The 11,263-nt window shown below is 44.3% G+C and overlaps 3 protein-coding genes across 3 annotated transcripts; 1 reads left to right on the top strand and 2 right to left on the bottom strand.

The window, feature by feature from the left end:
• Nucleotides 1-140: 140 nt before the first annotated feature.
• I203_101320 (uncharacterized protein) lies at nucleotides 141-3,458 on the bottom strand (the record flags this gene model as incomplete). Its single annotated transcript, XM_065516855.1, has 11 exons — nucleotides 141-224; nucleotides 296-457; nucleotides 510-1,181; nucleotides 1,231-1,576; nucleotides 1,632-1,862; nucleotides 1,913-2,007; nucleotides 2,064-2,118; nucleotides 2,173-2,303; nucleotides 2,362-2,510; nucleotides 2,570-2,876; nucleotides 2,961-3,458. The coding sequence occupies 11 exons, from the start codon at nucleotides 3,456-3,458 to the stop codon at nucleotides 141-143; spliced, it is 2,730 nt and encodes a 909-aa protein (XP_065373673.1).
• A 1,531-nt stretch (nucleotides 3,459-4,989) lies between these two features.
• On the bottom strand, nucleotides 4,990-7,228 carry I203_101319 (uncharacterized protein; the record flags this gene model as incomplete). The annotated part of the gene is made up of 8 exons (XM_065516854.1): nucleotides 4,990-5,010; nucleotides 5,075-5,190; nucleotides 5,251-5,463; nucleotides 5,547-5,900; nucleotides 5,991-6,391; nucleotides 6,482-6,643; nucleotides 6,707-7,003; nucleotides 7,197-7,228. The coding sequence occupies 8 exons, from the start codon at nucleotides 7,226-7,228 to the stop codon at nucleotides 4,990-4,992; spliced, it is 1,596 nt and encodes a 531-aa protein (XP_065373672.1).
• Nucleotides 7,229-8,401: 1,173 nt separating this feature from the next.
• On the top strand, nucleotides 8,402-11,232 carry I203_101318 (uncharacterized protein; the record flags this gene model as incomplete). Its single annotated transcript, XM_019146269.1, has 8 exons — nucleotides 8,402-8,434; nucleotides 8,563-8,593; nucleotides 8,657-8,745; nucleotides 8,842-9,045; nucleotides 9,117-9,263; nucleotides 9,354-9,379; nucleotides 9,466-9,550; nucleotides 9,625-11,232. 8 exons carry the CDS (start codon nucleotides 8,402-8,404, stop codon nucleotides 11,230-11,232), a joined length of 2,223 nt encoding a protein of 740 aa, XP_019004828.1.
• Nucleotides 11,233-11,263: the final 31 nt, after the last annotated feature.

Genomic DNA, 11,263 nt, shown 5'->3' with positions numbered 1-11,263 from the left:
ATGTACAGAGGACATAGGATCCATTATAATCCATTAAAAATAGCCGTATTCGTCATTATCGTTATCGTAAAATACAATTCACATCGTACCCGATCATACAATATCTTACTCTCACTGAAACAAACAAGTGAACAAATAATCTATTCCGCCTCGTGGTGAGTTTCTGCCAAATAATCATGTCCCAGAAACCCCACTACCACGATACTTCCATCCGTACACCCGTACTAAGGTCATCCATTATCAAATAAGCGACTCTCATTCCACTTTCACGAGCAGATGAGATTACTGTACCCACAACGAACTTCTCTCGATCCAATACTAAACTCATAGGATTCTTTCCTGGAGTCTGTAAATTTAATACCTCCGATTTATCTCTCCAGGCTCCAGTCACAGGTATCATATCTGTCCCTCCATCTTGTCCACCTTGGTCAGACTGACCTGGCACACCGACATAAAGCTACAACATTTGTCAGCGAATTGTACACATGAATTGCCTCGAGCAAAATCACTTGTCTATCAGCTCCTGATCTAGCTGCGAATCTAGTGGAAGTGACCACTCTAGTCCTCCTAGCGTCTATGGCACCTTTCTCTACGTCAGGAGCATGAATAAGCTCGAGGATCTTAGGTGCTTTAGTCAGTAGGGGTATGATCCTCTTCCTCCCTTCCTTCGGCTTCATCTCTTCCTCCTCAGGGACAGGAGTACCAGAGGCCAAAGAAGTCCGTCGGGATGATATGACGGGTTTTCTAGGGGAAGATGATTGCGTGATTGGACTGGAAGATCTGTCGAGATTGGCAACCCCTTTACTTCGGAGTGGAGACGGGGTCGCTGTACCAGATAATGATCGAGTCGCAGCTTTTGCAGGTGAGGTGAGGTTTGCCAATCTCGAAGCAGGTGATGATAGGCTTGGTGACATCGCCGCGGATGTCAAGCTGGGTGTAGACCTTTTGACACTTAATGTAGGCGTAGATCCGGAAGCGGTACGCTGTCTGAGGTGATTTGGGGTCTTGGTAGGTGTAGACGCCATCGGTAATGCCCTAGAAGCCGAGGATACGGTCCGAATCCTTCCTTTGGCTGGGGACGGGGTCGCAGGACTAGAAGGTCGAGTTGTTGGAGTGGCGAGAGGTATCACCTCCTCAATTTCGTCCCATGCTAGACGAATGATCATTTCCCTTGTGGCACACTTCGTATTCATCAGTTTACAACCAACGTGAATAACATAGTACACTTACAGTCATCCACTTGCCTTGACCTTCAAACCAGTTAATCATACCTATTCCGCCTACTCCACCGCCCACATCTTTCAATTTCAACTTCCATTCCTTTTCTTTCGTCCCACCACCAACAGTCCTACCAAGATCTGATATCTTGAACTGAGCCAACATCTCTCTCTTCCTGATACTGAATATCCTAATGATCCCGTCGACCGTGACAGAAACGATATAATCGTTAATGAGTTGAATACCAACACATATATTCGTTTGTTGACCAAATCGTACTATCTTCTCTCCCGTTCTCCATGACCAGATGACTAGGGCTTTGTCCGCTCCTGCAGATACCAGATAATCCTCGTTGAGTCTACCATCGGTGATGTCAGCTATTGCAGGTAAGAAGGGGAGACTAGAGGACTAACGCTACTGCTCTGATCCCGTGCAGATGTCCAGATAAGGTATTCAGTAGATGCCACTCCTCTCCTTTCTTCTTCCATACTTGTACTCGACCGATGTCATGGTACCCTGCAACGAAAACGTCCTCCGGAGGGTAATAGTCAAGACACGAAACCGACTTCGCAGGTATCACTAGCGGTTGAGGAATCGAAGAGGGCGTCAGAGTGAGCAGAGGAGGGAGATGCCATATCCGTATGCTGAAAAATCAATCAGCGAGATATTATGCGAAGTCTGAAGGGGACCTCACGTCTCATCGTATGATCCACTGATCAAAACATCTCCGCGAAGACGAAGTGAGGTGACATAGTTTGTATGTCCCTTCAGCAAAAACACTTTTTGAGCCTGTTGAGACTCATAGTGAACTGGAGTCTCATGTTAAAGGTAAATAGGATACATACCATTCCTGTGTTCCAGTTCCTTTCCCGTTTCCAGAGATCTTGATACAATTCTTCCCTAAAGTCGATTATATGTCAGAGATCGCAATCATACAGCTGCGAGTAAGCTCACCATCCTCCTTCAGGTATATCCTCGAGATGTATCAAGCCAGCTTCACCATCCCAATCTCTCCATTCAAGTTGCCTACATAGCATTTTCCACAACGAGTCATTCTGCGTGATGTATCTATACCGCTTGGACACCTGATCAGACCGGTCATAAGCGCACATCGAACAATGAAAGATCTCCCACGACACGCACCGTCCTAAGAGTAAGGATATCCTTGACGTCCAATAACCCCAGTATCCTTACTTGAAGAGCTTCATCAGTCCGAGACAAGATATCGAACCTTGATCTCCTGTACTTCTCAAGGATAGCTATCTGCGCGTTTATATCGGAAGGATGACATGCTATTCGAAGGCGTCAGTACCACCTATGTCTCGATACAACAGTCTTTGACTGAGCTTACCTTCAGCTACTAAACCTAACATTCTGATCCTTTCATCCCTATCCATACTTCTCAATGTTCCAGCCAGATCATTTCTAACACTATCCACAGCTCGTTTCTCAAATTCCTCTTGGCCCCTTTTGGATCTGTCTGCTGCACTGCATCTTGCGTGTTCCGCTTCTAACTCGTGATACTGCTTTTGCAAATAGTGTAATTGACTATGTAAATCATGGAGCGATGTTGAAGAGGCTGATTGGGATTTGACGAGCAGGTTTTTGTAGTGGGTTATCTGCCGGAGATAGTGAGTTTCCAAAGTAGCGTATGGGGACTATACCGACATGTCAGCACATAGGCACAAAGCAAGCCACATAGTGCAATACAGAAGAATCCACTTCATAAACAAGACACTCACATCCCCATCTTCAATCCCATTGACGGTTTCTGTCCTCAATTCCCAATTCTCCTCCGTGATAGGGTCATCCCAGTTGGTAGGCTCGCTAAAGATCTCTGGAAAACCATTAGGACCCAGAGGTTGATCGGCGACCCAGGATTCCGAGGAGAGGGAAGCCTCCTCTGGTGAAGCTATCTTAGCGGGCGATTGACGAAGAGGTGAAGGGATCCTAGCTGGGGATGGTCTAGCTGTAGCCTTTGGAGTCAAAGACCGAGGAGTTGAAGGACCTGCTTTAGGGGTACTTCTACCGTTCGTAGCTATTTTCAAGGTCGATTTTGGGCTCGGCTGCTGTTTGTCAGGGAGAGAACGTCTCGGCTGAGGTTTGGTGATTGGTGAAGGCGTTGTCAAGCTCGAACCAGCTAGAGGCAGTGACTTTCGAGGGGTAGCTAGAGGTCTTTTGGGAGTTGCATTGGCGGTTGTCCTTGTAGCAGCTGGCGATCTAGTCTGCTGTTGTGTCATGGTATGTTCCCTCTGTTATACAGCTGAGCGATGACATCGTACAGATGCAAGTGCAATGATTTTTGTACATCCACTCTCCGTTGCAACCATAAAACACGTCTCGAAAACGCATGGACCTACTTTGGACGCACTATGCGGGGACCCCGGCCCCCCTCCCACGTGGTGTGCCAAGATACGTAATGACGTGTCATGAGGTTATCATCACTTGGCCTTGGATTCGGAGTGGCAAATTCCTTTTTTTTATGTGTCTGTGAGCGTTTCTTGTGTTCATGATGGGTATGACGTAGCTGTGCAGCCATCCCCCCGTTTAAGGCAAGGTACCGGATTTCCGTACGAGTAAACGAGTCAACGAAGCAGCGCAGTTATCACATCACCTCGAACCTATATATAAACATAACCCATCCCTCTTTCCCTCTTTCTCTCTCTCTCTCAGACATTACTCATCTTTATTCATCGACGCTTACCACTCACAACTCGTCGCATCAACGTATAACATCACAATGGCTTTCAGTGAGTAATGCTTATCAGTTTCGGACAATCTACCAGAAACGCACTAGCCGAAAGACACGAATGCAACGTGTCGAGAGATTCGCCTTCAACCCATCATTTAGACTGGCACTGCTTTCGAGTATGCATGCTGACTCTTTGATGATCACATAGCCGCTTCCGATATCATCAAGATCATCTTCGCCGTTATCCTTCCTCCTTTAGGTGTATTCCTTGAGAGAGGTTGTAACGCTGATTTCTTGATTAACGTGAGTGACCTTTTCCCTTTTGCTTCCTGCTCACATCAAGGAACCGCGTATCTTCATCATGTCCTCCGCCTGCTCGCCTTCACAATGTGTTTCGAATGTGCTTATGCTTACGTTCTTGCTATGTAGATCCTTTTGACGATATTGGGTTACATTCCTGGTAGTAAGTCTACCAAGCGTTCTTCCTCGTTCATTCATCGCTAATTGACGTATGATTCCGTCCAGTCATCCACGCCTTGTATATCATCCTGAAGTATTAGGACTGTCCAGCCATAGATCACGGGTAGCCAAATCAAGGAGAAGGTGAATGAACTCATTCCAAGCCTTAAGTCTAATCTTTCATGAGGCTGATCAGCTAATGCCCACCAGCAGAATGTTCAACGATACGACATACTATTTGAAATATCATGTAAATTTTTGAAGAAGCGGAAGTAGAAATGAATCGTTTGGGAGAGAGATTATGTGTATAAATAGCCTGACCGATTTATGCAATTATAATATAATCACCGGCTGTTGTTGCTCAATGACTGCTCAAATCGGAAGTTACAACATCTGTGCTCGCATGTTTCGCATTGACATGTGTTTCTGGATGGACATGTGCTTTGATGCATACCAGATGCGTGTACTTGATTTTCGATACTCGCTAATAACTGATATCAAGAGGTGACATTGAAAACCCAGAAACCCAAAACAGAACCGATTCGAAAGAAGAATAGAAGTATGCTACAAGTGTCTACAAATGGGTACAAGTCGGGAACGTTAGAAGGCGGACGATGCGGCTATACTATGAGATATGGGAACTGAAGATGACACTGATCAGCTATAAATTCCAGTCTTGGTAAATACCTCAATGCTACTGCTCACCTCTTTGTCTTTGTCAGTGTACAAACTTTTCACAGCAGCCATAGCAAAAGGTTTCCAATCCGTTTCCACCAATGTGCGATGTCTCTGCTTGACTGATTCTTTCGTCATCGGTGGCGCTACATTGGAATATCGATCGGTCAATTAGTCTGCCAGACATGGCTCAAGATAACACTCACGTATGTAACTGGTGATTGGATTATCCAAAGCAGCTTGCATAGCTTCTCTCAGCTGATCTCCATTCTCTTTCTGGACATGGTAGACGTATGGTGCGCCGTAAGGTCTCAGCGCGTCATGCTGGGTATGCCATTTTGTCCAATCCTCAGGATCAGAATGGTTCCATGACATGATCGGGTTGATGAATGGTACACCGAAACATAGAGCATCGTATGCTATTCAACATACCATTGCCCTATGTCAACTCCTCCTCATCTTGCCTTTTTTAATGAACAAGATAGGGAAGGAAAGTACTTACGCGATGGAGACATGTTAGGTTTACCCACACCCAACAGGAATTTACTAGATGCTAAAGTCTGATACCATTCCTGTTGAGGTAATTTGCCCAAATTCGTGATCCCTTTGTACATATCTTCATGTTTACCAGTTTTATCATCGTCGTGTCCACCCGTCGCTATCATTTCAAACTTTTCACCGGTCTCTTCTGATGCGGGCATGGAAGAAATTGCTTTCCCAAGGATATCCTCTTTACCCCAAACCCACTCTGACGAAGATGTATTGAAGTAGTTTGCATATTTGCCCAAGGCCATTCCTCGATGATGTCGTGAAGAAGGGAGGGAAACGGCTTTACATCGAGATTCTATCGAGTAGCCTAATTGTAATTGTAAGACGTTTGAGTCCCAAATAAAGTGTCAGTTTCTATTTTTGGATCCAAATCAGTTGTAAAGCACTGTGTACTTACCCAGATAATGATTTCCTTCTCCGCCTTTATTGAACAAAGTGTAATTCTCAGGACTCAATGTGAACTGCCTGCCCAACGGGTTGGCGGGACCTTGCCAAAAATGAAATGTGAAACTCTTCTCTAATGGAACCCCTTCCTGATAATCTGTCGTTTTGATACATCCGAATCTTTTGAGTGAAATCGAACTTGCGTTTTGGAATTTACCAGAAGTATGATCGTTCTCGTATGTTTCCCAATTTGTTGAATTCCTTTTGACACACGCGTCTAATTGGTTTCCTTCCCATAAAATCGTTTGGACTTTATCGCTCAATCCCTGATATAAAGTCAGAGTATCCATAGATTCGAAGGTGTATAATAAGGTGTAGTTCAATGAAGTGAATGCGTCCAATGTTGATTTAGCCCTGTCAGATTTTTCAAACCAATCACATTAGCGAATCGTAGTATCATGATGGTACAAATAGATTGCAGATTGGGCTGAACAGACGACTCACCAGATATCTTCACCGCTCGTACCTCCCGTCATAGCATTATTGAAATGGAATGAAGCAAGAATAACCACCTTCTCCTCGTCTTTACCGCAAGTATTGGTTTCTATACAATGTGCTAGCCTTTCTAAGGCAGGGGCATTGAGCGTTCTAGCAAATCGTCCTTCGCTAAGGAACTCACCAACATCAGTCATGAGCCTCCTGTGAATTCGTGAAGAGCGATTTACTCACGTAATATTGAACCTCTGATGAAACAATTCGCCCAGCTGTCTGATTTTCCTGGCTTCAGTCTTCCTATCTCGTCCATCACTCAGACCTAACCATATCTTCCACTCTTCTAAATTGGCTTTGTTGTAATTACCCCAAAATCCAGCTTCGCCACCATGATGATACTGGTAATGATCGCTACCGCTGAACTCGTCTGAATAATAATCCGATTCGAGCGACTCGGAAGGAATGACCGAGAGGTAGAAAAATACGCTTAGGGTGAAGAGGGTTGTGAAGAATGTTATGACAAGAGCTATTATCCTGTGTCGGTTGATCATAATCAGGTCAGCTGATGTCACAATACACAATGAATGTTCAGCTTGTTTAGCTGTGATCATGTTAATCTGCTAGCAACAGCGGACACATCGAGCCGGTTTTGTTGCCCTCATCTAGAGTCCAATCACAAGACCTATCCTGGATCCTGATGCGATCGCGAGAAGCGAGAAGCACTCACCTAGACTGATGCGAGTTGAATATACTCGACATCGAGTTGGAGCTTTCCTTTTCCCACCTCATCCTGTACACTCAAGCTTCGTCGATGACAATGTCGCCAGGTTAAATTGCTGAAAACCGAGAGAATGGATGTCCTTTATTGATTACTGGCGTTTCGACTGCTCTTTGTTGCCAAATCGCAGATCTAGGAATTTGTTGTCTATCAAAAATGAGTGTGAGTGAATCAGAGAAGTAAAGAATGATAATTGTGATAAAGAATGTACAGTAGATCATAGGCTAACCAGTTACGAAGATCAATTATCGAGATATCTACAAGCAAGAACAAGGTGGGAGGTGAGAAACGGAAATATGTCTTACGGCATGCACGGAGATGGGATCAAAGACAGATGTAATGATCAGTCCTTCATTCATTCATACATACGTACAATGACTGGATTCACACGTCCTAGACGAGCGAGACGTGGGGATCATCTCTGCTGCTGTAGTCGTTTTACGCCCAACAGATGTGAGATGTAAACAAACAGATCAACAGAGATCACGGGAGTACCTGACCCTGAATTGAAATATGATCACAGTAGAGCGTGTGGTGCACCCGCAATCCGTTGTACGAGCATTCACAGCCAGGCTCAGGCACATCCAAATAACAAAGTTTACGAGAGTGCATCTTCATTTTTTTGTCTTCAGCAGCTAGACGCGTTTCGTTTCGATTTGCCTCTGGGTCTGGGTCTGGATTTAGATTTCGGGATATCTTAGCTTGGTCCGAACCATACATTTCGCCATGTGTTAAGAATCTTCAAGGTAACCAAAAACAATAATCTACATAGTTATCCATACATTATCGTTCGTTTCCAAATGAATGATTATCGCAACAAATCAACGAATAGATCAATGTCTGCGCCCAGTAAAGAGGATGAGACAATTCGAACGGACATATCCGTAGATGATATGGCACCACAAGGCAAAGAAAGCCAAGGCGCACGGGCATGTGACCACATAACGAGGCGGATCAGAAAATGGATTGGACTGATTCGTACTTGAGACATATATGTGTCTCAATGAGATTTCTGATTTCCTTCTTGTCTCTTCACCGTCTTATGTTCATTTTGTTTGGTTTTTCCTCTTTGATAGAGCCGAAATTGGATCTTTGTCGATCTCTCCTGTATCTAACCTGTCCCCTCGGCGTTTCTTTTTCCTGTTCGAGCTATTATGAAAGGCTCAGCCGAATATAATGATCTAGAAGTATGTGTGTCTCATCGTCATTTTCTTCTTCATCTGACCCTGGTCATACGGGTGGATCTGCGTCCAGCTTAGTGAACTGATCGCGCCATGTATTCACCCTTGTTGACGCTACTAACGATGTCTATCAGGTTTGGGTGGAATGTGATGGTACAAGGCTAAGTAAGCCCTTGCGCTGCAAGCTGATCTACTGACCGCCTGACCGCCCATTGACCAATCGAAAAGACGAGTATCATCAAACGTTCGAAGCAAAGAGAGATCATCAGCCTCCTATTTACAAGAGTTATCTGGAAATTGGTGATTCAACAAATTCCGTATGTCCTTCATACCTCGAGACATGTGAATTTTGTCAGTCTCGCTGATACTTCTTGGCTATGTCCGTATGGTATATTTCATTCGGTACCAATTAGAAATACACCTTTCACGTCAAAAACAATTCGATTACGAAATGGCTTGATTCTTTGTTGTCCAATATCGAAGTTGACAATTACCTATTATGTACCGCCTATCTACATCCGGAAGAAGGGTACAAAGTATCTCAAAGTCAGGTATATAGATCTGAAGCTGAGAAGAAGGGAAATGGAAAGGTAGTAGAACACGTGCATTCTCAATTGGTGAGCTACCAACACGAGAACGAAAAACAATTTCCATGCTGTACCGCTAGCTGATTACTCAACTCACATAGGTTGACGATGAGGAGGAGGATAGCCAGCGAATCGTACTTCTCGACTCACACGAAGGGTTTTTGGGTAGGATTACAATCTTCATATTTAGGGGCTCCCTGAGTGAATCTCAACCGATGACGCATCAAGATGCGGAATACGAAGACAGTGTAGGTTGTTCATCGCTGATGTGTTTTTTTTTTACGAGAAAAGCGTTCTTTGCGCTGTGCTGATGGATACGGATTGAATGATGATCATAGGAAAGCGAGATTTATAATGGTATAACGTAAGATCATCTTACTCCGCATCAAACTTTCGGAAACAGACATGTCGATATGTCGAAGGCTTACGCCAATTCTGTTTTTGTTACAGGAGCTTGAACGTGCTCGATCCTTCAAAAGCTTGGGAAAATTGGTGGGAAGATGATGTTGATCCATGGATACGATTCGTATATACTGTCAGTCTATACCCCTTCGTCCTTCTTCCCTCTTCCCTTCATGAATATCGCTGATGAATATTGGATGTATGTAGTACGGTACTCGAAAAGCTCTCATAGCCAACAAAGTGGATCTCCCTTCTCCCGAAATCTCTCCTGCTGTCCGTCCGGAAGCTGAAATAGACGAGATACTCGTTCCTGACTCGACTCCGCCATCACCCTTCGCTTTCACTTCAGATCCCTTTGAAGATAACTTGCTTACGCAAGGGCTAGAGGAACTTGGTAGTGCACTCCAAAGTTTAATCGCTAATATGAATCTAAAAGCTGGACCAAATATGATGGTAGATGATCAGATCTCCTCCGTTGCCCAGCCTACCGAAGAAAAAACCAGCGATTTGTCAAAGGTTGATCCTCTCCGACATCAAAAGCATACGTCTAAAAATTCAAAGGAGCAGAAGAATTCAATTCGAGCTACGAGTGGTTGGTCAGACAAGGATCAGATCTCTGACAATCGCTTACTGAAAAGTTCAAGATGCAGCGTGAATGCTGAAAAAGGTTCGGAAGTTGATAACAGCCAAGCTGGTCCTTCAACCGCAATCTCATCCACTCGTTCTCCTTTTCAGATCAGCAAGGGTAAGACGCGGCCCACTTTGACACAGTCAGTGGATGAAGCCAGTCCACCAGCCTGGATGGCTCATCCCCAAGCCCATGCTAAACCCCCGACTCATAGGCAAGCGCTGGATCGACCTCAATCGAACTTAGATCCTCCTATCTCTTTACAAGCAGAAGTAAATCGTCAAGAACAACTGTCAGGTCACTCGGAGTATACCAAATTGCTTGAAGCTATCGATAATCCCTCTTCGACAAACTTGACTGAAAAGGAAATTGATTTATTACTTCGAGCACTTACTGATAATCAAGAATCAATCACTGCCACTACCGGTCGTTCTCATCGTTCGCCCGAAAGTACTGTAATACCTCATGGAAGTAAAGGTAAAGGGAAAGAGAAGATCGATGAGCGCGACTCTGACAAAAATACTAATACTAATTATTATCCATCAAACTCCGTGTCCGTATCCGTATCTGTACCAAGTTTCGAACGACCCCTTCCTGATGTTTCAGCTAAAGATTACGCCTACCAACCATCTCCAACAATTGAAGAGAACGATATCAACTCGTTAGATTACTTGGCTAAAGAAGGTATGAATGAAGCTTTCCTACAAAACCTCTTTAACGCAGATACTTCGCCGAGCCAAAGAAACAATATGCCCAAACTACCCAAAGCGAGATGGGAAACTATCCAATCTTTCAACGCTAAACAGGAAGACGAAAGACAACGCAAATTATTTGAAGATAAGGAATCTAGGAAGAGGATGCAAGAGTTAGCTAAGAGAAGGAGATTGGATGATAGAGATATAAAGAGAAGAGAAGGGGAGAGGAGGAGATGGCTGAATTTAGGGAAACATCACGAGCAAGAGAACCGCAAGACGCAAAAGAGTAGCAATGAATCGGTGATAGGGAGGAAATATGTACCGGTAGGGCAAAGGAAGAGAAGTAGACATGAGGATGAGGATGAGATTGAAAGGCGAATAGAGGAGAAAAAGAGAAGATTGAGAGAATTGGATAGATTGGAGAAGGTACGAAAGCCTGAAGGGAGAGGTAGATGTAAAGAGGAAGCCATCGATCTGACTTTATCTGATTGAGTGTGTGTGTGTGTATGTATGTATGTATGTA

Source organism: Kwoniella mangroviensis, assembly GCF_000507465.2.
Source record: "Kwoniella mangroviensis CBS 8507 chromosome 1 map unlocalized Ctg01, whole genome shotgun sequence".
In the NCBI taxonomy this organism is placed as follows: domain Eukaryota; kingdom Fungi; phylum Basidiomycota; class Tremellomycetes; order Tremellales; family Cryptococcaceae; genus Kwoniella; species Kwoniella mangrovensis.
This window is presented reverse-complemented; position numbering and strand designations above follow the sequence as displayed.